Below are 27,797 nucleotides of genomic sequence, written 5' to 3' on the forward strand. Positions count from 1 at the left end.
AAATTTAAATTTTGCAGGGGCGCCAGCACAGCTTATTGCCTTGCGCAACTGTACACGTTTTCACCCCACACCAAAGATTATGGCGCACCCACTGTACACATCTTAGCTATGTTGAGATGTTTTCTCTTATATCACAGCAACCAAAGACTTTGGAGCGCGTAAACAAACATTGTGGACTTGGATAATGTATTAGACAAAGAACTTGGTGATGTTTTTTAATCATCTGTCTTGACCTCCAATTGATTTCAGCAAGACTTTGCACCGGAGAAATTGTGGATGTGATTTTTGCTGCTAGATGTTTGGCTTTTGCTATTGTACATTTCATGTCTTGTGTTGATAGCCTATGTGTGCCAGCTGACAGAGTCAAAGAGACACCTTGCAATGATTGATGAGCTGGCCCAGGAGTAGGATACACCTGACAAGTATGATGTGCAGGCAACTGTTTGGGATGGGGCTCTTGAGAATGAGGAAGATGGCAGAAAGTAGTAGGTGCCTTGGAGGGGGAGGGAGGGGGGGCTCTTCCCTGCAGCGGCGAAGCCGCTTTGGCCTCTAGTACATAGTTAAACAGTGCCTTCATTCTCACCCATCTTTCAATTCAGGAATAACATCAACTCTTGATTACCCTTACCTTTCTGTAGGTCAAACCACAAACCCAAGTTGAGTTATTCCTTGGATGCCTATTAACATCCTGTGTTGATCTGGATGCGCCTTAATTGAGCAAGCCTCTCAGTCAAGATTACTGATAGAGTGAAACCTTTTACAGGTCTTACCACAAACCCATTGGCCCATCCTTGGAATCTTACACTATCATCTTGCTAGTAACAACCCTCTCAGACATGGTTAGTTACTTACAGGCTGACAGGGGAAATGTCAAATACAGGGGTTCCTCATGCAAGGGGTGCATGAGTTGTGTCAGACTAATGCAATGAGTGCAGAAATGGGGTCAGAAGACTGCATGCAGCTGCAAGGGGTGCATAAATGAAGCAAGGACATGTCAAATACAGAAGAAATGGGGTTGGTCCCCTGCATATGCAGTGGAGATAAGAGGGATAGAAAAGAGTATGTGTTTGGCTGGAGCTGATTATGTGTATGCCTGGGAAAGGTGACTTGAGGGGTGTGACAGGTTGATGACTGGGGCTGGCCGTGTCCATGAGGGTCCAAGTAATGGTGGGCCGCTACACTACACTACGTTACAGGTCCACTTAGCGTTAGCATAGCGACAAAAAGCGCCCGCCCATTTTGAGTAGCGTTAGCGCGCTGTTAGCGCCGCTACGCTGCGCTAATTTTCAGCGGCGCTAACAGCGCGCCAATTGTTTGTTAGTGTTAGCGCGCCGCTACAGTCACTACGCTAAGCTACGCTGCGCTACAGCGCTTTTAGCGGAAAAAAAGGCCTTTTTTTCAGCTAAAAGCACTGTGGCGCACCGTAGCGCGCGCTCTTTTGCGCCCTGGGGTGGTAGCGTTAGCGCAATTGCGTGCATCTGCGTTAACGCTACGCTAACAGCTAAATTAGCTGCGCACCCTTTTCGCGTAGCGTTAGCGCAGAGAAGGCGCAATTCGCTAACGCTACGCTAAAGTTTAGCGAAATTCCGCTACGCTACGGTTAGCGTAGCTGGCCCACCGTTGGTCCAAGAGGGTGTAACTTCCAATCAAGCGGGGTTCCAGTGACGCTTCCAGTGGTGACTAGGGGTAAAATTGGCCGTAAAATCCATTTATGAGGTCCCTTTGGTGGTATCTTGAGGCCTAGGGTTAGTAAATATATGTGTGGGGAAAAAATTTTGATTTTTCACTTTTCTGTCTACCACACTGCGGTGGGTAACCAGTTTTGAAGTGCCATCCCTAGTAGTTAGTACACATTCTATCTCAACCCCAATGTAGTTACTAGTCAAGCTCATAAATACTAGTCAATCTAAGATTAAGTAGAAATTAGCAACAGCTATTTCTTATTTTTCTTAGCATGTTACTCTCATCCCCATCAGAATTATTCAGGAAGGCAGCTCTTATATCAGCATCCTTTGCATACCTTAGATTAGTACTAGTGTAGTTATCAATCTACCTTCCAAGCTCTATTCTGCCCTTTTATTAGTTCCACAACACAAGTATGTTCAGGAAACCCTTGCCAGGGTCCTGTCAGGGGCTAACTGTAAATATGTGTCAAGGGTGATGTTTGACAAGCAAAATTTCAAAAAAGCAAGAGCAAAATTGAACAATTCTGGGACCACTGACTTTTGAAGAAATTTATAAACCCAAACCTTGTATCATGATATGGATCACTTGGCCCTGTTCCTCTGAATCTGAAATGTGCCACAAAGCATTCTGGAAGTTTTGTACCTTGGTAGCCCTTAAACTTTCTGGAATCCCATGGCTTCCTTGGAAAAACACCCTTTTACCGCTAGCCACAGCAAGCCTCCCACCAAGGGTTGTTTTAAGGTAGGCAAGAAATAATTTACAACTCCCCGCTATAGGGTAATATTGTGCCAACACAAATTCAATTTTAGGGATATGCATACCCGCCTGCTGACCCACCAGACAGTTTTTGGGCCAAGTTTGATTCTATGTTGAGATGGCCCCGCTGCACCCGGGTACCCTTTTTGGTGCGGGTACCTGCGCCTTTTTTTGGCATAATCAGACACCCACACCCGTGGAGTGGGTCAGAGCGTGTACCTGCAGGTACCCGCGCGGGTGCCTGCCCCTCAAAATCAACCAGAAGGATTCCTTCCAGTCAAAGAGGTTACAAAACCTCTTGGACAGGAGGGATTCTTTCTGGTCAAAGGGGTTCTTTAGCCTCTTTGACTGGAATGAATCCTTCTGGTCAAAGAGGTTTTGTAACCTCTTCAACTGGAAGGCCTTCCTTCCAGTCAAAGAGGTTCTGTAACCCCTTCCACCGGAAGGATTCCTTCCAGTCAAAGAGGTTCTGTAACCCTTTCCACTGGAAGGATTCCTGCCAATCAAAGATGTTCTGTAACCCCTTCCACTGGAAGGATTCCTTCCAGTCAAAGAGTTTCTGTAACCCCTTCAACTGGAAGGATTCCTTCCAGTCGAAGAGGTTCTGTAACCACTTCAACCAGAAAGAAGGCCTTCCCAGTCCTTCCAGTCGTTGTGGCAGCCGCCACCTGCCCAAACAAGATCAGGTACCATCCACACCCAAACACGCACACGCTGGCGGGTACCCGCCAGCGGATAGCAGGTACCCGTGACGGGTTCGCTGGGGCCATCTCTAACTCTATATAGTGTACATGTTGAAGGTGTGAATATAGATTGCCACTGAATCAAGATAGATACAAAAAACTCCTTTGAATATGGAAGACTTCCTATAGGATCTAGGCCCCCTAAACAGAATATGTTTTCACAGATCTACTGTTATATTGTACCTAGAGAATGTGCTGGCAGACCCAGTCACCCGGGGCGGGTACCCAGGACCGGTTGGCAGTTACCACCTGCACCTTACGTGCACTCACCAGATGGTGCCACATGCAGTGCTGGGTGCCTGTTTTTGGGGCAAAACAGGTGTGGAACCCAGGTCCGCCATCACATTCTCTAATTGTGGCCCCTTGCAGTTGGCTGATTCTGGACAGCTCAGCAGCCTTCCCATTACACAACCCACTCAAGTAACCCCTCCCATGAATGGTGAGCTTGTAGGGGTTCATGTACCAACCTGGAGGATTTTCAGCCAGCAGGAAATATGTGCTGTCTACATAGACTGCATCTCTGTTTTTTTTACCATTTCCGCTGTCGTGGCCCATGTCATGGTCAGCTACTTAGGATCATTGCTGCTGCTGCCATCAAGATCAGCAAGAATCAAGATCCAAAATTATCGCCCCCCCTGTAAGGGTCCAATGGACCCTCACTGATGAGATGGATGAAAAGGCACAGAGATCGGCTGGTAGGCCGTCTAAGGATGTCTAGGTCCAAACTGTCGGGGGATTGATTGCAGAGGCTAGCCGGGAGAGAGGAGAGACTCTCTCTATTAGTCTAAATACACCAACAGGCGACGAGAAGGAAAAGAGAAGAGAAGAATGAAAACAATGCTTACCTAGCCGGGAGAGAGGAGAGACTCTCTGCCGGACTAGGGAAGCAGCAGCTCAGGCTAAGTATACGATGCGCGGGGGGTTACGTTATCCCATGACTCTTCGTGTGGAGCCCCGATGTCGAGGGGGGCTTCACAGTCTCCCCCCCTATATAGAGAGCAAAAGAGGGGGAGGAATGGCTATTGTAAAATGGTGGATGGTGACGAGAAGACAGAAGGAAAGAAGGAGACCGAGGACGATGAATTTGGGTGAAAGCAGTCGGATGATAAGGAAACCGGGGGCATAAGGGGTGACGACGTAAGGGGCGGTCAGACAGGGTACGAGAAACGTGGCGGGGAATTTTCGTCGGCTGGGCTGGTGGCCTGCGTGAATGAGGTCGACTAGAATGAGTAATGTGTGTCTCCGTTGGAAGTTCTAGCTCTGAGTTGGACGAAAACGGTTGGACTGGGGTTGGGAGAATCGGGCACAACAGGTAAGTCGGAACTGATGAGTGTAACGCGAGGCAGCGTAGGTCAGGCGTCTGGACTGGCGGTGGAAACGCTGATGACGTCGGTCGGTGGATCTTCAATTGTGGGCGAGCTGTGGGGGTAAGGACGCGTAAGCGTCGCCCAGCATGGAATTCATGAAGCACTCGGTCGGGGGAACGGACAGGATGTGGAATGGGGGGAGCATTGGAAATGGGCACATGCTCCGTGGTCCCGTCATCGTCCACGGGGAACCACCTATCGAGGACTGACTCCACTCGCTCATCAACCGCGTGTACGTCAATGAGGTCGGAGGTGTCAGTGGGTTCTTCTGGGAGTGAGTACGAAGCGTCGTCCGATTTTGGGGCAAGTTCAGCCTCTCTTTTGATTTCATCGAGCGGTTGATCGCCATACGCTAAAGTCGTTGCTTCAAGTTGGCCTTCGATAGCCGAGATCAACGACACCTGAGAGTGTTCAAACGGTGGGGCTTCGTCCATGCCTGCTACTCCTGCCGGTTTGCCTGTGGGTCTGCCTGCAGGTCCGGTTTGTTTCTGAGTCGGACTTGACCAAGCCCGTGGGGCCACGTAATTCGGTGGTTTCGGCGGGATCTGGAAAGTCGGTGGGATGTAGAGCCTTGATCTGTCTGGTGGACCGGGACAAGCTCCAGCAGGGTTTCCGCAATGCTTTTTACAGAAATGGCATTTCCCTACCGAATCGAGGTAAGAATGCATCTTCCAGAGGTGCAACTCGGGCTCGAGACGATTGGAGCCAAGTGGGGTCGCGTTGGCGCCGGTGGCGACAGAACGGTAGGAGGATTGGCGATTCTTAGCGAAGTCGGTGTAGAATCCATTAACGCGGTTCTCAAAGGTGCCATACTTGAACGGCTTCTGAGCGAGTAATTGGAAGTCGCGCACTTTGCTCTGAAGCGCTTGAGGTAGTCCTAAGACGACAAATTCAGCAAGGTCGAGGTCATCAAATACATCTTTCTCAAAGTTGACGAGGGACTGGAGAGTGCGGGCTCGGCTGCTGTACTGGATGAACGATTCGGCATTGGACATCTCGAGGCGAACTATCGATCGTCGGAGGTCTGCTCGCCAGTCTTCTGGGAGACAGAATTCAAAAAGTCGATCACGGAACTCCTCCCATGACTTCCCGGCGAACTTTGGACTTTCGACCCGGTAGAACGCGGTCAAGTTAGTGTCAGCAATCAGGGAGCCGATGATGAGACGCTTGTCGTCCGCATGAGTAACCGCCTTCGTCAAAAAGAAGATGGTGACGGCTTGGATCCACGTCAGAAAGACTTCGGCGTCTTGGAGAGGTCCGTTAAATTTGGGCCCGTCGGATGTTCGGAACTTTTTCAAGTCCACTCGATCAGACTGTGGAGCCGGGGACACTTCTTGTTTGATTCCGCCAGCTAACGCAGCTTTCTCAAGGGCTTTGATGCGTTCTCGATCGATCTTGTGCTGTTCAGCAAAACGATCCGCATCGGCTTTCCGTTGTTCTGCATCAATTCGGCGTTGTTCCTTGGCTTGTTGCTGTGCCGCCTGGAATTGGACCGCCGTGTTCTTTTGGATGGTGAGGACTGCCTTGAGGCAGTCGCTTAAGGAAAGCTCCTGCTCTGCGTCTTCCGGCTGGTAACCGGTTGAACTGGAAGTCGGGTTCATGCTTTGCTTGGTTGAGGGAGCAGGGAAGTTGGGGTCGTAGTTCGGGTGGTCAGACGATAGCGTTTGGGCGATCGCGGCGTTGTTCGATGCTGCGAGGGCGTCCAGGCGAGCCCGTCGACGGGCGGTACGGAGAATTTCTTCGGGGTCGGAGATCGGAAGCAGAGGGCCCGTGTTGGTGTTTCTTGTGGTCATGAACCGTGCTCGGCTCGGGGAGTGACGTGGTGTGAAGATGAGGGAAAAAGGAAGGAGGTCGATTGGATGAAAAAAAAGTGGAGTTTGGTGTGAACGATCACACCGATACGAGGTCGATACGGGCAGCGGATTGAGAGCAGAAGGCGAGGGCAGAGGTCGATGTTTCTGAGGGCTTAGACGAGCGAGGACGAGGTCAGAAGGCGAGCGAGAACGAGGTCAGAAGGCGATGACAAGGTCGATAGTTTCGACCAAGACGGGGAGTGATCGGTTCGTTTGGATCAAGAAAAAAAAAGTGTAAGGGTCCAATGGACCCTCACTGATGAGATGGATGAAAAGGCACAGAGATCGGCTGGTAGGCCGTCTAAGGATGTCTAGGTCCAAACTGTCGGGGGATTGATTGCAGAGGCTAGCCGGGAGAGAGGAGAGACTCTCTCTATTAGTCTAAATACACCAACAGGCGACGAGAAGGAAAAGAGAAGAGAAGAATGAAAACAATGCTTACCTAGCCGGGAGAGAGGAGAGACTCTCTGCCGGACTAGGGAAGCAGCAGCTCAGGCTAAGTATACGATGCGCGGGGGGTTACGTTATCCCATGACTCTTTGTGTGGAGCCCCGATGTCGAGGGGGGCTTCACACCCCCCCTCGCTCTCAATATTTTCAAGGCTTAAATGTCTTTCCGATTCTTCAAGATATCCAAGATCTCACCCGCAAGGCTCTCAAGATTCAGAGTTCAGATTTCCCTTTCTATCCATGTTCATTCCTCAAACTCCCTTCAATACCCTTTTCCCCCCTTCCCTCATTTCTTTTTCTCCTTCCAAATTCTTTTCCCACGTCCCTTCTCTCTCAGTTCCCCAGCCTCTTCATTTTTCTTTGTTCCAACACAGCATCTGCTGTGGGTGTAGTCCCTGATTTGTTTGTGGTTTTCTTCTTTTGGCTTGAGCTTTTCTATCTTTGCTTTCCTCTTTATTTTCCTTTCTCTGGTTTGTGCAGGTTCTGATTGGTTTCTTTTTGTCTCACCTCACTGTTTGTTCTTTCTTTCTTTGTGTTGTGTTTTCTTTTCCTGTTTCTCTCTGCTGTTTTGTGTGTGCGCGCCTGTAGCGCACAGGAGGATGTGATTAAATGTACACATGTGACATGTGTCCTCCCTGAGTCCAACTTCTGCAAAATTGGATGATGGGAGGGGGCATGGCATTCTGATCCCCAGAATACAAAGCATCACTCTGAATCCATTCCGGCTTGCGTTCCCTTCTGGTACTCCCTGCGGGTTACTGGTAGCGGGTCACGCCGCAGCCAGTCGCCCGCGACGAGTGTGGGAGGAGAGGCGCGTGAGGGAAGAGTGACTGATCTTACCCACAACGCCCCGACCAGGGGGAAGAGTAGGAATGTGTGCCCTCAATTATTGAGTAGGGTTTCAGGCGAAAAACAACTCCTTTTGATAGAAAAAAGGGAGGGTGGGAGGTGACTAAAAAGATGAACGCCCGAGATGGGGACTGTTTCTGTGATCTGGTGGGAAGAGATGGAGCACGCGCTACGCTGTCTCGCTCTGAGACGCTGTTGTTTATATACCAAGCGTCTGTCATGCGCAGCCTTTGTCTTGCGCATGAAACGGCTCTTCATCTTGATCCCTGAGTCCCCACTCTTGGCCTGCATGGACAGGGGGGAACAGGACCCTGGAAACCTCCTATAGATGGGTAAAATGTAAATTCCTGAATTTCGCCTAAATTCATACATTGGGGGGCACCGGGGAATGGGTTCTTTTGGCTGATTCATACATTTTCATGCGTGCACTTGAGCTTAAATCCGACTGGGGGTCCCGAAAACCCCAATTTTAAGCGGGGATTTGCGGGTTTTAGCCAACTTACCTGAATTTCATTGGAAATTCATACATTTATTTGGTGTTTCATGCGTACCCTTTTGAGGTTCAAAGCCAATTCATACCATTTTCATGTGTACCATTTTGCAAAAAAATGCAAAAATTCATACATTTTCATTCCGCTCATTTATTGGGGGTTTCCAGCAACAATGGGAAGTTGTGTTATCCGTAACAAAAAGTAATGGGTTATCCCCTGCAATCTGAGGAGGATAACGTGCGGATAACGCGGTTTTTTTTGGCAATTTTACAGTGCTTTTAGGCCATATAACGCAGTTAGCGCGTTATCGGCGTTATTTTTTGCGGCATCAAGGCGGAAAGTCCCCTCCGTTACGTTATCCAAACAAGCGCAGGAAAGTTTCACCAGATAACAATAACGCGTTATCTGGTAACGGTGGGAAGTTACGTTACAGAAATCCCGCTGGATAACGTAACGTAAGTAACTTCCCATTGTTGTTTCCAGGGTCCTGGGGGAACTCGCCAGTTCCCGCTTGATCCCCATCAATCCTATTTATCATATCCACTGAGTTCAAACCTTCAAGAACGGCTCGCCAATCAGTCCTCATCCATATCTGTATCCCACCTTTCCTCCCCTTCCTTAAGATCATCACCCTTTTCTTTTCACGCAAAAACAACCGCCGCCAAGGATCTAATCCCCCGGCGAACATCTCAAAGCCACCCCCACCAACTATCTATCCCCAATCTCACCTGCGCTCATCTCTACGGACCATCACCCCGAGGGCAGCCTCAACAGCACCCATCCCCTCACACAACTGCTGCAGCCTAGCACGGACAGGAGTCCCTCACCGCTACCAGAGGAAAGATCTTTTAGGGCATCTTTTGGGTGACAGATCTGTAAAATGTGAGTCTTTTTGAGGGCGTAGATCCTACTATAAGTCTTCCAATTAGAGAGGAATCAAAAATCAATCATTTAAATTTTCAGTTTGTAATACTAATAGGGGGATTCAAAGTTGGCCATGTATTACTTGCATGTACTGTTGCAAGTTGTTTTTCAAGGTGTTTCCTCAAAACCAACATTCAAAAAAACCTTCAAGCAGGTTTGGGGGTTTTATTACAATGTGACTTGCATGCTTGCATGCACTCTTGCAACTCAGTTTTCAAGAATGAACTTGAACACTGACTTGCAAAAGTTCATGCAAGTCGAATCTGGCCAACTTTGAAACCCCCTAATATGTTATGGATTCTGCAGACTCCAAACCTGGAGAATCTATGGTGTCAAGAGTTGGTATCTCTGGTGTCAAGAGGTGGGCAAGGTGTGGTAATGAGAATCAGGGTTTTTCCCTCTCTTCAGTTCTGGTTCCAATTATCAATATAATACTTGTGTAATCTTCTGTTTAAATTTTGAATTGAGTAAAAGAAAATGTCATTGAAGAAAGTTTGAGTATATCTGTTGATCAAAGACTTTCCCTTTGAAACAAATATCTCATACAGCTTTGGATTATTTGAAGCTTTGACGAAATCAAAAATCCACTTCCAGATTGATGCAATCAATTCATGACATGCAGTGCCCTGAATTTTCTTTTGAGCAGCTTGACAATCAAATTTTATTTGATCAGTCTTCACTTTTTGATACTCTTCAGAAGTTAAATGGGGTAGAGACAATCCCTCCATCAGATCTTGAAAGGCAAAATTTTTTGCTTGCTCCAAAATATTTTGATTAATATTTGTTTGGAATTTCCAAGTATCTCCAAGGACAGTACCAATCATATCAACATAAAACAGGAACAAGGTAATTTTTCTTACAAATGAAATATAGTTTATTTCATCTGCACCAGTGATATCATCTAAGATTTGAATTTTGGATTTTTCATTCCAATACAAGTGCCAGTATCCTCTGTTTGACCACATCTGATGAATTGATTCTACTAGTAGCTTTTTTCGGATGGCTTCTGCTTCTTTCTTACTTCGACCTTGGTGAGGTTTTTCTAAAATCTTAATTTCTTGATTCAAAAGTTTGTTTTTCGACTTTCTTCTGTTGATCTGTTTGCTGTAAGTTACACCAATGAAGATTTTAAGAGCCCAATGTGGTGTCTTGCCTGAAAGATTGAGTTGGAAAGTTCCAGGCTGATCCTTCTTGATGAATGAGATGATGGATTCTGCTCCAAGCTTATTTAATATTGATGGATATGTCACATGTGAAAATACTGTTGCATCAAACTTGAAAATGTTAATAAATTCAATTTCTTTTTGGTGCAAATTTGCGGTCATGTTTTTGTCAGAAGCAATATGTAACGTTGTCCTGCTGTTAATTTCATAGTGATTTTTTTTGGAAAACTCATGATATCCATACACAGGATTGAATACGGATATACTGGATTCATTATTGGTTGTTCTCACCTCAGGGGCTAATCCTGTGTGACTGGAGATGAGACTATTGTTGTAAATCAAACCCTGTAACTTTTTTCTTTTTTTGCCTGGGATTTCCTTCACATCATTAGCCTTCAGATCAGGAAATATTTTAAATTTTGGGTGGCTTGAATGATCTAAAGATTTCAGAATATTCATCTCAAAGTTTGTTGAAGATTGAGAACTTGATCCACCATCTATTTTTGTTTCTAATTTAGATTTCTTGGTGTCTAAACTTGATGCAGGATTGTTGAAAATTGGTTCTGCGGCTATCTGCTCTAGTAAAGATTGAAGCAGTTCTTCTGGAAAGACTGAATCTCTGGCCACTTCACCTGATGTTGGATAGTGGGTGATTGTTTTAGCTTCCATTGAGGATTGAAAAATCTGTGTTTCCAGCATGACTGGTGAATGGGAAAGAAGTCCAGTGTTGTTGGTATCTTCTACCAAATCTTCTACTTGAATGTTTGGCCAAGCCCCATGAGTGTTCTCACCAACAGATCTTGCATGAATTTCACCATTTGAGCTGGACTGGCTAGTCCTCAAGGGTTCACTTGGCCAAACTTGAAAATTACAAGGTTTGTGATCCATAGCAGTGGCATCTGAAACATGGTCTGAGCCGTTTCTTAGACCTTCAAATATACCCCCTGTTTCTTGGAATTGCAAAGAATCAAGAAGCTTCTTGAAATTCAGGGAGTTGGACTGAATTTCAGGGGACAACTTTGCTTGATCGAGTTCCTCAAGGGTTGTTGTCCCGGCGGGGTAAATGATTCTGTTGAGGTTCACTGCTTGGTTGTCGTTCCAATCGAGTAATTGACCGAAAGACCAGGTCGATTCCCTGGCCCAATCCTCTGAAGACTTGGTCGAACAAACAATCCACCCTCTGATCACAAAAATAAGAAAGAAAAACAGCCAAGAAATCATTGTTATAGGATTGCAGTAATATCCTTTCCTTGATAATTTTGGGTAGTAGCGAAGAACTCAAGTTCCATATGAGACTCATCGCACATATTTATGTAGTACAAACTAATGATATTAGGGTCCTCAAAGCTAAAATCATGGACCAGTTTATACTCTATAGTATATACTCAACAAAGGTCCCTCCGAGGAGCCCGCGCAGCTCTTGTGCGGAGAAGCTTCGCGCCCAACTCAGTCAGTCCCGAACCTCATCCTTCTGAGGGGCGCAGATTATCTGTATTAAGTGGTTTTGCGGACCCAACTATTAGTCAATACATAGGGGGCAGGCAGGCCCGAGCTTAACAAAGGCTCTCTGAAGGAGAGCCCCGCATGGTCTCTCACAGAGACCTTGCGGGCGCCTGCCTGCCAACTCAGATGGGAGGACCGATTAAGTTTGGGGCAGGCACCCCTGAAGCCTAACTTAAAATTGCTCTGTTTGTTTAGGGGGGACACTGTCCCGCAGGGAGTCTCCGAAGGAAGGGAAGGTGGGACTTGCCCCTTTATTTCCAAGTTTTGCCTAATAGCATTGGGCATTTTTTGTTTGCTTTTTGTTCTTCGCATTCTATCTCTTTTGGCTTACATAGCCTTACATCTATCCTCCCAACACTTGGTGGTGGAAAGATGTGCTAGCATGTACTTTGTCTTGTACTGCTTAATATAACAACGGATTAAATTCAAATGATGAACCCGGCGTCAGCCATCAGACCAACCCAACCCAATTGCAAATAGCTGCATCAGTTTCTGAAGGTATGAATTGCTATGTAATTAAGATAGATACAAGAGAAAGCATTGAAAACAAAAGGGTAATTTAAAAGAAATTGTTTAAAAGTTTCAGTTCATAATAGTTGTGTAATCTTTGATTGAGATTTTCAATTGAGTAAAAGAAAACATCATTGAAAAATTTTTGAGTGAATTTATTGATTGTCAACTTCTCATTTGAATTTGAAAAGAAGATTTCATAAAGATCTGGATTATTTGAAGTTTTGACAAAATCTAGTATCCACTTCCAAATTGTTACCATCAGTTCATGACAAGCTGTAACCTTGATTTTCTTGTAGGCAGTTTTCTGGTGAACTTTTATTTGATCAGTCTTCAGTTTTTGAAAACCTTCAGAAGTTAAAGGGTGCAGAGACAAATCTTCTTTTACACCTGGAAAAGCAAAATTCTTTGCTTGCTCCAGGATACTTTGATTACTGTTTGTTTCAAACTTCCAAATATCTCCAAGGATATTTCCAATCATATCAACAAAGAACAGGAACACAGAAAGTTTTCTTATAAATGCATCTGTTGTTCTTTTGGAACCAATATTGATATCCTCTAAAATTTGAACATTGGCTTTTTCATTCCAAAACAAGTGCCAGTATGCTCTGTTTGACCATATCTGATGAACCGACTCTACTAGTAGTGGTTTTTGGGCAGCTTCTGTTTCTTTCTTACTTCCTTGGCAAGGTTTTTCTAAAATCTGGATTTCTTGATTACAAAGTTCCCCTTTCAGGTTTCTTCTGCTTATCTGTGTGTTGTGAGCTACACCTGTCATGATTTTGAGAGCTAATCGTGGTTCTTTACCCGAAAGATTGAGATGGGAAGTTCTAGGCTGGCCCTTTTCAATGAATGAAACTATGGATTCTACTCCAAGCCTATCTAATTGAGATGGATATATTTCATGTGAAAAGACTGCCACATCAAACTTGAAAATATCACTAAACCTTATCCTGTTCTGGTACATTTCTGGGTTGAATTTTTTGTGAGAAGCAATTTGAAAAGTTGTCCTGCCATCATTCTCATTGTAGGTTCTGTCTAAACTGCCATTATTTCTATCTAGACAATTTATGAGATTGTATCTACTGGCTATATTATCATTAATGTTTGTCTCAGGGACTATTGGGGTGTGATTAGAAATGTGAGTTTCATGCGAAAATGAAGGCTGTATTTTTTTTCTTTTTTTGACTCGTTTTTCCGTCAAAAGATTAGGCTCAGAATCGAGAAATTTCTTGCGTGATTGGTGGCCTGACTTTTCTGCAGATGCCAGAGTATTTATCTGAAGGGTTGCTGAAGATTGAGAAGTTGATCCTACATCTATTGTTGTTTCAAATGGTGAGTTTTCGATGCCTAGACTTGGTGTTGGATTGTTGAAGACTGGGTCTGTCGATATCTGGGCTAGTAAGGATTGAAGTAGTCCTTCTGGAATGACTGAATTGTCGGCCACTTCACCTGATGTTAGATTGTGGAAGATTGGTTCGTCCACAGACTGATGTATTTGTGTTACCGACATGACGGTTGAATGGGAAAGACTCCCCGTGTTGTTGGCACCTTCTGCGAAAGATGGCATACCTTCTGACCCAGCCCTAATATGAGCGTTTTCATTAACGTACCTTGCAGGTAGATCATCATTTGAGCTCGCCTGCCTAGTCCCTACAGCTTCACTTGGCCGAACTCGAAAAGTGAAAGGTTCAAGATCCATGGCAGTGGCATCTACAACACGATCTAAGCCGTTTGTTGGACCTCCGGAGGTCTCGCCTGTTTCTTTGAATTGATAAGGATTCTGTGCTTTTTCCGAGTTCAGGGATTGAACTTGATAGGACAACTTCGCATGATCAGGTTCTTGGAGAGTTGTTGTTGAGGTGGGGTAAATAAAGCTATCGAGGTTCAGGGCTTGGTTGTCGTCCCAGTCGAGTAAGTGACCGACAGGCCAGGTCGATTTCCAAGTCACATCCTCTGCAGCCTTATAACAAGCAATCCACATTCCCATGAGGACGAGGAAAAGAAACGACCAGGGGATCATTGCCTAGCTGATTGGAATGATGGATGTTTTTTCCTTGACAGTTTTTGGCAATTAGCAAGCATCTCCAGTTACAGAGGAAACCTATCATAGAGAGGGTCAGATTGTACATAGTACAAACTGATACTATCGTCTCGTGGACGAGTCATCTCTCAACACAAGTCCCTTCGACTCCGAGTTAGTCTCCGTGGAGGTCGCGCAGCTCAGACGTTTTGCCCCTCCTTGGAGCGGATTATGTCCCAGCGGGACAGTCTTATGAGTGCCAGCATGACATGCCGGCTCACTAAAAGAAACGCAATTTATGTACAGGTCTGATACGAGAGTAGGGCTACATGGTATGAGTAACGTACAAAATCGACTCATGAGCTTCTCCAATAACCATGTTTTAATTCCAGCATGAACGTGAAAACCCATCACAAAAATCATACGGGACAAACGATTGCATGTTATTAGTTACCCAACTGGAAGTACCGATGAGACCAAGATAACAAAAAGACCGATTTAAAAAAAAGAGATCGGAACAAAAGAGAGACGAAAAAACGATGAGGTAGAGCAGAGAGAGGGAGTCTACAGCTTAAAAGAAGCCCCACTATCCAATTTACGAGTCTTATTCTTGGTCTTAGAGGGAAGGGAATCAGAATCGGAAGGTCGTTTGAGTTTAGGATTATCGAGGATAGTGATATTTTGGGCGAGTTGATTCGAGGGTTTTTGGAGCAAGTTCAAGGATGCGATTTTCTGGTCCTTGACGGATGATCGCTGATTTGGCTGATCTGCTTGACCGGAGGGTGCGCCCGAGTTTTCTTTCTTCTTCTGATTCTGAGCGGACCCCGACCCCGAGCCAGCCGCAGCCGCAGCCCCAGATCCAGAGGGAGATTTAGACTTATGTTTTTTGAGATGGGTGCGCAGGTTTTGTTTTTGGGAGTGAGTGAGACTGTCAACATCCGTCACGAGATCCTTGGCCGACCGGACGTTGAAAAGCTCTTCCGGTGCCAACAGGGTTCCGGCCCCAGTGGCAGTAGGCAGACTGCTCTCCAGGGAGATCGCCGGCAGGTTGTTGATCGTCTTGATCGTCGCCGTGGGTTGGTGAGGGGTGAAATGTGCATTACTTAGGGCGTCTAACTTGCCACTCAAGCTTTCGAACATCGCCTTCAACTCCTCATGCTCCTTGCTCAACTTCTCGTCCTTCGCCTCTATCGCTCTCTTCCCGGTTTCAGAATGGCTCTTCGTCTTGGCGTATTCGTCTTCATATATCTCCGTCAATGATTTGCTGGCCTGAGTATCTTCTAATTCTAACAACCGAGATGGTAAAAATGCTTTCGGATCGATCGGTCGCTTCCGGACTACGTCATCATAATTACCCTACAAATTTGGAAACAGTTTTCTAGTTTGATCCATTAAACTAAATCTGCAAAAGGATGCCACGAGCTTACCTCTAGGATCCGTTGTTTGATAAGCGATTCCAAATTCTGCGTTTTTTCCTCAGTCACAGCGGGAGCGAGTTTCTGGATATGTTCGAACTCTAAAACTTCTTCAAGTAAACTGTTTTGGGGCCGATCTTTTGACGCGGCTTCACCCTTCATCATCCACTCCTTCTTGGCGACGTTCTCTGCTTCGAGTTGCGCGATTTGCTTAGATAAGTTCTTCATCTTCTTCGCGTGTCTCGACAAATCTTGTTCAGCAGCCCCTGGATCCGACCCATCTGAATCTGACCCATCTTCTGAGAAGCCATCGTCAAAGAGATCTCCACTCAGTCGGCTCATCGTTTTTTCTCCTGCGTCTTCGTCTTGACTGTCATGGCCGTTAGAATCTGAATCGCTGTTATCGGATGAGTCGTGGCCATCCGATCTTTCTTCTTGTTCTTCCTCATCTTCACTATCAAGGTCATCATCGGAGTGGAAGTCTACGTCATCGTCATCTTCATCTTCATCCTCGTCAGCACTCGAGATTTCAGCCACCCGGACACCTCGGTTCTTGGCAGGAATCTCTTTTACTTTGACTTCCTCTGAGAACTTGACCTTGCCGAGTTTGGGCTGTATCTTTGTTTTTTTCTTGGTAGCTGGGGCATCAACTGTTTTGGGCTGTCTCTTTCCAGATGGCTTGCCGGCGATCGGGGCAAAGAAATCGTTATATCTGAGATCTATTGAAAAAAATAAGAAGAACAGTGTTAGTTTTAGTTTGGTTGAGGATGCATGTTCTTGAGGAGAAAGTGATAGGGACAGTACCTGCGACTGAATCTAGATCGACTTGTCCACCCTCATCATCACCATCCTCATCCATAGCGTCCTCGTCGTCTATCAGGCCAGTATCAAATCGGGAAAACAGATCAACCTCCTCATCCTGTTCGCTATCTTCGTCATCCTCAGGTTGGCCACTCATGCCAGTCGCTCGTCTGAGCTTCCTCCTCATCTCTGCTTCACCATCCTCGGCTTCCTGTTCGAATTCGGCTAACGAGAAGAAGTCGCTATCAACCGCTGATCGCCGGTGTTTGGGTGTGTTTTTGGATGAGGATGCTGATGATGATGAACGAGACTCTAGATTATCGAGGGAGAGCGGTTGGTCTTGATCTTTTCGCTTTTTGTCCTCTAGTTCATCTTCTTCTTCATCCTCACTTGACTCTTGACTGCTGTCCTGATCGGCATCATTTAGTGTGGTCACATAGGACTCATTGGGGTCAGGATCGGCTTGGTCATCGGAATCGCCATCGCTGGACGAGAAGAGTTGTTCGGTGTCGGAGGATGAGTCATCCTGGTCGTCGAGACTGGATAGTTCGTCGGATTCTGACCCAGATGGAAGTCGGAGTGAATCTGGGTCGAGGTTGGTCGGATCACCATCGAGTTCGATGGCCAGGGCATCGTTCTTATTGTTTTGGTCCTCCTGCTGGTCGGCTTGGACGTCCAGGTCGAGAGTGTCTTTGACCCAGTTGATGAGACAGTTGTGTCTGAGTGAGAGTTGATGCCAGATTGCTAGATGATCCGGTTGAGGGGGCAGATAGAGCTCCTCGAGGGGTGTTCGGGGCAAGAGGTTGGCAGGTTGGCTGGTCCTCTTGTTGGTCGGTTGATCTGGCGTGCTGGCCAAGGCTTCTAGTAATGGCAGATGGTCTGATTCTGCCTTGAGGGCCGAGTTGAAGATTTGTCGTGATAGTTCGAGGGTCTCGTCAATCAAGCCATTCCTCTGTCCCTCCAGCTCGACCGCTTGCTCGCCATTCTCCTTGATCGTTGTTCCTCTGAATTGACAGTTTCCAGCGAGGAGTGAGACCGACTGCGACAGTCGATCGGCTAGACGGCTGGCGTCCGACTGGGTTTCCGTCTCGCTCATCGTCTGCGGGTGTTTCTTGGCTGGTGAAGTCGGTAGTAGCACCAGGCACGGCCTCGGGACTTTTTTATTCACGAAACCTTCAAACCCACTGGATTTTATTCATAGATTTTATTCACTTCCTCCTGGACTTTATTCATACACTTTATTCATACATAAACCACATCTCCATAAACAACATCTCCATAAACAACGTCTCCATAAACAACATCTCCAAAATCGACTGGCAAGCCACATCGACCAGGCCAACCATGAACCCCTTCCAGCAGCAGCAATACTACTACCAACAGCACCAGCAACAGCAACAGCAACAGTACTATCAGCAAAACTCACTGCTCCTAACCGTCAATCAAGCCATCCAAAACCATCAACCCAACTACCTTCAACAACCTCAATTCCAAACTCAGACTCAATTCCAACCTCAGACTCAATTCCAACCTCAGACTCAATTCCAACCGCAACCTCAGTCGTATCAATTTCTACAGTACCAATATCAACAGCCATACTATCAATACCTGCCTCCCACCACCCCACAAGGTTATTCCTTCTCATCGACTGCTTATCCTAATCCATCCTACCAGTCACACCCACCCTCACTACCACCCAACAACCACCCGAACAATCAGAATCAAAACAATAAAAGAGCCAAGACTCATCACAGCCATGCCGAAAAGTATGTAACACAAGTTTTCATGATTGACTGCTGTAGCACATTTACCCACACACACTCAATGTCACTTTTGTTTAGATTTCGATGCGAGGAATGCAAACAGGATTATTACAATCTGACGGATCTAGCAAACCATCTCAGGAATCATGTCAAATGTGATTATGAAAACTGTAAATTCGAGGCGATCCAGGATATCTTGGATCTTCATAAGGTAGACCTATTCGTATCCAACCCAACACAATCAATCCTCAACTGACAACTTTTTGGCTTTTCTCTGTCTTACCCGCCATCCTAATAAAGGAGGACCGCCATCTTATCTTCAAACCCGGTAGGTCTCCCAAATCGCGAGCGAAAACCAACACAAAACCAGATGGACCATTAAAGTACGTCTATTCGACGCAATCGCTCTGTATGAAACAACCCGCTCACTTCAATAACCCCGATTGCACCCTTAACAGCGCCACGATCCAAGGACTAGGATACGCGTTAAAGACTCAAGAAGATATCGACAAATGGATCCAAGAACGCAAGAAAAAATGGCCCACCAACGCGCTCGTCGCCGAAAAGGTTCGGCACTTGTGTTCTTGTTGCTTCGTGAAAGCCATGCTCAGCCTTGATGGGTGTTTTTCTTTGTTTTGGTGGATATATAGCGGGCTCAAGCTGAAGAACGGAAAAAGAAAATCTTGCTCGAGGTTTCCAATCAATACAAGAACGAGCACAAGAACAGGAGACGCGTGTGGGTTAGGAACGATCAGGCCGACCCTCCCATAATCAGAGGCGCCACCAAGAGAGCCTGTCCAGACACGCAGTTGCCAGAAAATATTCAAGGAGATGTGCATGAATCCGACGGAAGTGAGAGTTCATCAAGTGGCTCAGATATCGACCCCCTCAAGGATGCCGTGTCTAGTAAGATCGCCCCTCCCGTTCGCAACCCTCCTGCCACCCAATCTTCTTCCTTCAATGCCGGACCTAGTAAGAATCAGCAGACTTCACTTCGCGGAGTTGAGTATCTTTCATTCCAGATAGACACGCTCACTCTTTCTTGCTTTTGAAAAACACTGCATTACGTCTGCTTACTCGTGTTACGTTGGACAACTCTTCTTGCAGGAAAATTCAAATAAACAGAATGCGAAAGGATCATCTTCCAACCGTCGTCCCGGCAACGCGTCATCCTCATCTGGGCATCTATTTCTTGACCGTTCTGGCCTGTTCTCTAAGGTTCGTTTGATCTCCTCTTCCCAATCCCACAGGCCATAATTTCTCTCTCTACATAAACCCCACGAAGATAAAGGCTAATTGACGATCGTCTAACTTGATTAAAAAAAGTTGATTGAAAAAGATGTCGAACAAGATGTCTCTGATCTCCATGAGGTCATCGACTTCCTTACCCGGAACGCGTTCCTCGATGGCTACCACACTCGCATACTTCATCCAACCCATTCAGAACCTCAGATCCAAGAAGTTCTGAAATAAACTTTCATCGTTTTTTTTTTCCTCAAGAGGTGGAGACGGGCTCTCCAAATTGTAATCTATATAAGTACACCTTCATTTGTTGGATGCGTTCTGTGGCCGGGGATCGAGTGCATTTGTTGCGACAAATTAGACCTATAACATAATATGCCAAACAATCTGAGAAAATACCGATCTGCAGGCACTTTTCGCACCAGACAAAGATAAGGCGCCTACCATAACGTGCTTTTAATGCGTCATGCGGCACGGAAGATATTTACAAGGGAAAAGATGCAGAATATGTACGTAGTTTCTTGTTCCGCACATAAATTCAATTCAGTCTCCAGCTTCATCTTGAACTGTGTTACAGTGTGCATAACGAAAATATTTGTATAAATCTTGCAATCTTAGAGGCAATAAAAGGGGAAGCTACTTCTTACTAAGAAATACAACAACACGGTGCGTTGAAAATATGACTCTGTGAACCGAGAAGTACAATGTTGAAAGTAAAATGAACCGACGAGAAAAATGTCTACAATGCAAGAGAAGAAACCAACTAGTTTGTGTGCTGTTCGGCTTTCATCGACCGTTGGGACTGGAAAACATTCGAATTCTTGATGAGACACAAGAAATAAAACCAAAAGATGGATTGTGGCACTGATAAACAAGGAGTTTGATTTCGGATGGTCACCAGCTGCGACCGATACATCCGAGTTATAGCTTAGCATCGCCGGATACTACGTTCAAAGAAGAAAGCAAAGAAAGGCAAATGATGATCGAATTTCATTAATATTTCAATAGTCCTCCATTGGAACTATGTTTCTGTCTACATAGACTCGATGATCCAATAGGCGCAAGGGCGATGATGACTTACCTTGGCCAATCATCATAGAGCCGGCGACATTCTTCAAAATCTACAGTTCATGAAGGAGATCCACGCGTAAGTCATCAAAACGTCTTGTCACTCTAACCAAAAATGGAAATAGGTTGTAGGGAAGATGGGTTTACTTTTTTTGTATGGTATTGATGGAAAAGTTCGGTTGCATCCTTTCCGCAATTCTTTAATAAGACCTGATCAATCAAGCCGTCAGAACAATGGAAGAACCAAAAACTGAAAGAGAAGTGGTCAACAGATTCTTGCGCGAACTTACCTTCTTACCACCGGGATGCTCTTCACTAAAGTTTTGCCAATATATATTTATTTATATCTGGTTCAGATTACACTGCTCTGCTCGGATGATTTTGAGGGATGGGAAAGATACTCACAGGAAATTTGTTACATCATATACTTTTCCTTCAACGATAACCCAGGCTGATTTCTCGTCCTTGTGGCTTTCGACCTCCTGAACGCTGTCAGCGCAAAAGAACAGTATTGAGATCTTCGTCACTTTCCAACGAGGAGAGTACCCGAGAAATCGGAGCCTTCTGACCAAATCAATGCTGGATAGTATTCAAACGAACCTGATAATTTTCGCCGTCATAGTTGAATGGGTTGTAGGAACCGGACTGATGACTTGATGCACGCACGCGAATATATCTTGGTCAGTACATGTATCCCACAAGTTCCTCAAATGGGGTTGGGCTTACTGGGACGGTTGTGCTGGTTGAGTTGAGTGAGTATCAGATACGCTCCTGTGATCGTGGTGAAGATGATGGTGCTGGTGAGGATGATGGTCTTCTTACGTTGTTGACGGTGTCCAAGGAGGAAGTTCAATCCAAGTTGGTTCATCCACAACTGCAATGGGCGCTATTTTGCCACAGCGAAATGTCCACTGGACGGCAACCTTCATAACATGGATGTGACACCAGGGCCAGCTCACTGATGCCCTCGAGCGTTTCCCTCACCGCAGCAGGGGGCTTATCGGGTCGTATTTATGTATAAAATCCCACCCACCGCCGGTCCCACCTCATGTTGTCGTACTTCAGTATGATCAACTTCCGACTAAAAATTTCCATCGGGCCCTGTCTCTTTTGGGATCGTGAATCATTTCGATGAGCTCAGTGGGCCTGTTTGGAACGGATGGCCGGTAGAACAAAACCCCAGGGAGCCAGGCGATATAGATCGACAGTATCATCAGACTAATCTCATTCTTTAGGATCGATCGATGTGTTGCTGTCTTTCGTCTTCTTTCTACAACTCTTCTTCCGCCCTTCTTGTATATCTCGCAGCTTGACTCCCGATTGAGATTATTCGTGTATCATCAGCTCCCTCCAACTGATTCTTGCGGAGTCTTTTCCGTTGCCGAAGTCGAATAAAATAAGATAGTTCGGCTTGACTGGCAAGCTGCAGCGACCGTTAGCATCTCTGCTTCAACATTCTTGCTCGCACACTCGGACAACGTCCTTTCGTCAACTGTGCTTCCGCCAGATTCTCCACAACGAGCGGAAGTTCATCTGTGGGTGTCGGAGTACGCAGGGACTCTCGGCGGAGCAGGGTCCGAGCGTGACGGCATCGGCCCTTCGGGAGGTGTATCGGACCCTCCCCACATCACAAGACCAGATCGTCCCGCACTGTTTCACGACACTGCCCACCATGAAGCTTGGCCACACTCACATGAGCACATTCCGCAGCGATCCCCATCATCATGGCGAGCTGTAGAAGCGGGTGGGGTGACGGACCTCGGGGTATGTATGCGCGAAAGAGCTGCCAAGCTCACATCGTCGTGATCGAGAGGTAAGCTTGAAATGGTCGTGTGTAGAGATGATCCGCCGCGCTTGTTCGATAGCACGTAGGGTGAGCTGGGTTAGGTTGGTGTCTACTGTATCCAATTCAAAGTGTGATGGATGATCTCCCCGAATCTGTTGAGGGATACATAGTCCTGACTCCTCGAGGCTCGCACTGTTTATAACCCTCGTCTCGGATTTCGAAGAAGACCCCCCCAACTCACACACCGAACCTCCCCAGCCGAATAACTTGCTCGATTGCTCACCTTTTGACTCTGTGCATATTCTCTTCAAAGCAGCAAGCAGCGGTTTCTTGCCTGGCTTCCACTACCCTACCGTGTCACTTCTTGCGCCGACTACATAATAAAACGATGTTGAAGATCTACCAAGCAACCTTAATTGCCCATCTGGCGTTCAATGGGGTCTTCGCTCACGACAATGGTCTGGCAATCACCCCACCGATGGGATGGAGTAAGTCTCTTGCAGCCTGTTCATTGAGGCACTTCGATTACATTCTCGCTGAATGATCGATCTTGTTCTCTTCGCTTAGATACCTGGAACAAGTATGGCTGTAATATCAACGAAGACATCATCATTTCGTGCGTGCTCCGGCAGTAGTAACCCATCCCGTATAATTCTTTGTCGGTCCTCATTTTGCTGCTTCTGCCTGCTCTCTATCGAAACAGGGCAGCAAAGGCAATTAAATCCGAGGGACTCGACAAACTAGGATATACTTGTGAGATTCTTGAATTGATCGTACAATGAAACTGTCACGGTAACAACTGCAAAGCTGACATCGTGTCTTTTGTTGGTTTTTGATGATATCACAACCCCCTCAAGACATCAACGTGAGCTCCACATCAGCAAACGAGCTTGCAGATTTGATTAATTAATTAAATCCTAACAACTATCCAATGTAGATCGACGACTGCTGGCAAGCACCACATCGCGGGCCTAGGAATGAACCGGTAGCTGACCCGGAAAAGTGAGTTTCGATCCTGCGATGTTCCGGTCACCGTCCACTCAGACTCACCCAGGCACGCCCATCCAAAAACAAATTGCTTGTTATCAGGTTTCCAAATGGCATAAAACATCTCAGCGACCGAGTCCATGAGCTAGGGTTGAAACTTGGGTTCGTAGGCAACACGCGTTATTTGATAGGCAACAAACTAATGTTGACTCTGGTTTCTTTGCCGTGTTCACAGCATATATTCGGATGCTGGAACGTAAGTAAATCAAGCTTGTTCAAATGCTCATTCAATCTGATCACCGAACTCTCTGCAAAATAATCAGCTATACCTGCGGCAAACGATATGGTTCGCTTGGCTACGAAATCAACGACGCCCAAGCATATGTAAGTTTTTCTCTTTAAAATCATTCTCCTTTCGTCAATCTTTCACTCAGTTTCGGCTGCTTTTGATTTTCTAGGCTGAATGGGGTATAGAGTAAGTCTTAAGGTCATTGGATTCGTAGATAAGCCAACTATCCCGCTGACCCAAATTGCACTCTTGTTCGTCTAGTTATCTGAAATATGATAACTGCTACAACGAAGGGCTTTCTGGTACACCCAGTATATCCGCCACCCGATACAGGACCATGAGGGATGCACTCAACGCAACTGGTCGGCCGATTGTTTATTCGCTTTGTCAGTGGGGCGAAGATCAAGTGTGGAATTGGGGAGCCACGATCGCGTATGTCGTGGAGAGTTTGATACTACTATCAACAATTGTTGCTCACTCCTAGTTCCCAATCTTCCACCCGCCTGTCCAAAACATGCAGGAATTCGTGGAGAATCTCGGGTGATATATATGATAACTTCGACAGACCGGATGATCGCTGCCCATGCCCAGACTCGGCTTCTCCTTGCCCTCTAGCTGGTTTCCATTGTTCAGGTATACTCACTCTTTCCCTGTTTCCACCACCCCGACTACACTTTGTATTGAAAGATTGTGCTTTTTGGGTCATTACGCAGCCATGAATATCTTGGAAAAGGCTGCTGGTCTTGGCCAAAAAGCAGGCCTAGGTGCTTGGAATGATTTGGTTCGTAATCTCAACCCACTTATAGCTGCCTACCAAACGCTCACCATGATCATATTCATAGGATATGCTCGAGGTTGGGAATGGTGGAATGTCATATGATGAATGTAAGTTATATTTTCTGGCCCGCTCATGGTGCATAAACTTACGCAGGTCGAGATGCTTCAGATGTTACCCATTTCTCAATGTGGGCTCTCGTCAAATCACCATTGATCTTGGGTAACGATGTTACGAAAATGTACGTCGAGCAACGATCCCATCACCGAGTAGTCCTTTTTGACAGTTACATGTCCATCGTTTCTTTCAGGTCTTCCGAAACCAAGTCAATCATCAGCAACAAAGAAGTCATTGTAGGTCCTGACTGGGATTCATCTGTCTTGTCTTCTGTACAGACACTCATATCTCCACACACACGTAGGCCATCAACCAAGACTCGGAGCATAGTGCTGGTTATCGAGTATGGAAAAGGCCGAGCTCCAATGGTCGTCAAGGCAATCTTCAACTTTGGAAATCATATCTTGCTAATGGGTCTGTTCTTCAAATATTCATTCCTCGAAATGATTGCCGACACTGATTACCTGACACCCGCCCCCATATTTTAGAGAGTTCGCCTTGGCCTTCATAAATGCTTCGCCCCAACAGATCGGCAGCTACGTCATCTCCTTATCCGAGTTCTTTATTGATGAGGTAAAGTCCAGCCATTAACATGCAGAAAGGCGGTGTGATCCGAGTTTGATTTAACTGTGCTTTCTTCTCATTCTGATTGGTTGATCATCCTAGGGTCAATGGCCTATGACTCGTAATTGGGGAGTCAAAGATTTGTGGAATTCGACCGGCGCTATCACGATAAGACAAGTCCAAAATGCTCATAACAACCAAATTCCAATCACCATGGCTTCAAATTACAAAGATCTTCAATTGATCTTGAATAATATCCCTTCCAATGGAATCAAACTATTGAAACTAACAGAGCAAGTTCGTATTCTTTCCATCCGTTCTCACTCACTTCGCTGGCCACTAACTTCTTTTTTTTAACTCAATAAGAAACAGAAGTAAAACCGATGACTCGTCAAGCTGGCCCAGATTTCTTCACTCTAAAGCATCTCAAATTCTTTCGGATCTACTGATTTACTCTATCGTTCTAAGTTACCTGGTTTGCATCGTCAAAGTCGATCTTTTATTTCAATTATTCTTCAGTCTCAAAACCCGTCTCCGTCCTGTTGCTCAGTCCCAGTCTATCTCGATTTGACATGTAAAAACAGAAAACCAATAATCATCCATAACTAAAAATAACAGTGCTTGTATTGTGGTTTCTAAAGTGTACCTGTCTTGTCTCTGTAACATGCCATCTGGCTTGTAAATATATATATATCATGTCTGAGCTAGTTGTACTTGAATAATGATACCTACCAAAAAGACGTGTTTTTACATTAGCATTCATATCCAAGAAGCTGAAAGGCTTTCGTTTCTTACTTCCCGCGTGGTTTACGTTAAGTTTGAGAGTCTGGTCTGTGTCTGCTGGCTCTGACATCTGGCTTAACAAAGCCAGGGGCCGCTTCGCGGCGAGCCTCCCACCAGGGAGACTTTTGTTAAGTTAGCTCTGACACCATATGCTGCTTTGGACCCAGCAATATTTCCAATTATGTGCGTGTAGTGGAAGAAAAAGTCACAAGCCATTACGCACGGTTACGTTGACTGGCGCGATTTTCGCTGCCAAGACGGACCGATCGCAGCCGGAATCGAACCCGTGTGACCTGCTGGCGGCAACATAGCTTCCAAACTGCCCTCGCCGAGTACATGCTCTGTTTGATCTCAATTCCGAACGTCCCCCTCGCCTTTTACTAGGGAGACCCGGGGATCAGGCAGGTCAATGCATGAAACAATCTTTCGTGATCACCTCCGGGTGGGAAGCTGTAACTTTTGGGCATTTTTACTCTGATTTCCCAACCAGCCAGACGTAAGCTAAACATCAGCAAGATTGAAATAAAGTTTATCCCATTGTGCCAGCCAATTTGACTGGGAAAGTATGCTGATGTATATCTCTCACCATGGTCATAGATTTCTTACGTGAACAGTGCTAATCAGGTTGCTTAAGCTTATCTTGCTTGTATGCATGTAACCCTTTGTGTTACCGGTAATTCGGGTCGCTGGGGATGAAATCCCATTGACACATCATTCTTACTCCACAGTTCTCCTGCGAGGCATGGTTAGCTTCATCTGACGATGAAGGTTTGAAGCCAGCTCGTAATAGTCTAACGTGGAACCGGCTCGTCCAACAGGGAGGTCACGCGTTGCTTTTATAAGTGCCAAGCCGCCAGGATTCCCATGGCCAACCTTCAAAAACATGTTGCTTGCACTCGAGTCACCAGGGGGATTTGAATGGGGCTGCCGATGTGTAGGTTATTCTAGATGCATCGCGCAAAGTTTCTCTAACCGCAAGCCGTCGATTAATGACGCAGACCAAATCTCGGTTCGACTGACATATCGTGTGCAGACGTTATCTTCACTACTTACTTGAATGAAAGCCGGCACTCCAATGTCGCAACCGCGAAAAGCTGCATATCGGATGTCACGAACGATATTCGAAATCAATCACATATTTCCTTCACTCCTTTGCGGCCAAGCTGGTTATGGTCGATGTGACAAACAATTAAGGCTTTGCTCCCCTGGACACCAAGCCCTCAAACCCAAGCCTCCATGCTCTCGAATCTTCCGAACTGCTGGTAGGTAAGCTGACTCGAATCAGAGGTTGATATCCAGAGTGACTGGAGTGCATCAAGTCAACAAAAACAGTTCTCATCGGAAACTAGATACAAATGACCAGGAAGAGACCCCTCCCCCCCGGCGAGGAACAGGTACAAACTGATGGCTGAAGAGAAATCCCTCCAGCGAGTACGTGCATGGTGTACTTGCTTACTCCAAATAATACCTCCTTGGCAATTATTGTAACTTGTTCGTAATGTATGGTCCGCCGAGGAAACCGGTCATTGAGCCTAAGGTGATACATGCGCTTCGATGGCCGGCACGACCGGTCATCAAGGGGAAGTACACACTCCCTTTTATGGCCGATTGTACTGCCCGTCGGAGGATGTGCTCCTCTCGAGGACCGGTTGTGCCGGCCATCAAAGGGGGTAAGTGAAGGTCGAGAAGATCCTCCAGGCGAGCAGGTACATATGTACACAACGTGTACTCAGAACATTTTCTTTGAGTACGAGTGGGTGGGCCCGTCATCGCAAAATCAGCCATCATTGGTTGTCAGGCTTTTTTTGTTACTTAGTACCCGTTGCATCTCTCACTATTTTTGGAGGATTGGGGACATACATATGACTAGAGAACAGGTCGGCATTTTCA

At 46.1% G+C, this 27,797-nt stretch overlaps 5 protein-coding genes across 5 annotated transcripts in view; 2 read left to right on the forward strand and 3 right to left on the reverse strand.

Moving 5' to 3' along the window:
* Positions 1 to 14,317, reverse strand: part of PtA15_3A71 (uncharacterized protein) — a gene marked incomplete at both ends in the record, with an annotated part of 33,131 nt that extends 18,814 nt beyond the window's left edge. Inside the window, one exon of the mRNA XM_053167715.1 lies at positions 13,908 to 14,317. Within this exon, the coding sequence (XP_053018262.1) occupies positions 13,908 to 14,317 (410 nt within the window). The remainder of the gene's footprint in view (positions 1 to 13,907) is intronic.
* Positions 14,318 to 14,881: 564 nt separating this feature from the next.
* Positions 14,882 to 17,629, reverse strand: PtA15_3A72 (uncharacterized protein; the record flags this gene model as incomplete). Its single annotated transcript, XM_053167726.1, has 3 exons — positions 14,882 to 15,673; positions 15,745 to 16,451; positions 16,537 to 17,629. The coding sequence occupies 3 exons, from the start codon at positions 17,627 to 17,629 to the stop codon at positions 14,882 to 14,884; spliced, it is 2,592 nt and encodes an 863-aa protein (XP_053018263.1).
* A 660-nt stretch (positions 17,630 to 18,289) lies between these two features.
* On the forward strand, positions 18,290 to 19,769 carry PtA15_3A73 (uncharacterized protein; the record flags this gene model as incomplete). Its single annotated transcript, XM_053167737.1, has 7 exons — positions 18,290 to 18,303; positions 18,375 to 18,507; positions 18,597 to 18,679; positions 18,755 to 18,863; positions 18,947 to 19,297; positions 19,404 to 19,514; positions 19,623 to 19,769. 7 exons carry the CDS (start codon positions 18,290 to 18,292, stop codon positions 19,767 to 19,769), a joined length of 948 nt encoding a protein of 315 aa, XP_053018264.1.
* Positions 19,770 to 20,459: 690 nt separating this feature from the next.
* PtA15_3A74 (uncharacterized protein) lies at positions 20,460 to 21,226 on the reverse strand (the record flags this gene model as incomplete). The annotated part of the gene is made up of 6 exons (XM_053167748.1): positions 20,460 to 20,482; positions 20,620 to 20,659; positions 20,754 to 20,816; positions 20,897 to 20,921; positions 21,012 to 21,095; positions 21,207 to 21,226. 6 exons carry the CDS (start codon positions 21,224 to 21,226, stop codon positions 20,460 to 20,462), a joined length of 255 nt encoding a protein of 84 aa, XP_053018265.1.
* Positions 21,227 to 22,446: 1,220 nt separating this feature from the next.
* PtA15_3A75 (uncharacterized protein) lies at positions 22,447 to 25,502 on the forward strand (the record flags this gene model as incomplete). The annotated part of the gene is made up of 20 exons (XM_053167759.1): positions 22,447 to 22,479; positions 22,706 to 22,880; positions 22,960 to 23,008; positions 23,096 to 23,145; positions 23,250 to 23,257; positions 23,330 to 23,394; positions 23,482 to 23,541; positions 23,615 to 23,635; positions 23,703 to 23,763; positions 23,838 to 23,854; positions 23,930 to 24,100; positions 24,189 to 24,301; positions 24,382 to 24,449; positions 24,511 to 24,553; positions 24,615 to 24,684; positions 24,754 to 24,796; positions 24,865 to 24,974; positions 25,049 to 25,133; positions 25,227 to 25,421; positions 25,491 to 25,502. 20 exons carry the CDS (start codon positions 22,447 to 22,449, stop codon positions 25,500 to 25,502), a joined length of 1,449 nt encoding a protein of 482 aa, XP_053018266.1.
* Between the last annotated feature and the right edge of the window lie 2,295 nt (positions 25,503 to 27,797).

The sequence above is a fragment of the Puccinia triticina genome, chromosome 3A (genome assembly GCF_026914185.1).
Source record: "Puccinia triticina chromosome 3A, complete sequence".
NCBI lineage: Eukaryota > Fungi > Basidiomycota > Pucciniomycetes > Pucciniales > Pucciniaceae > Puccinia > Puccinia triticina.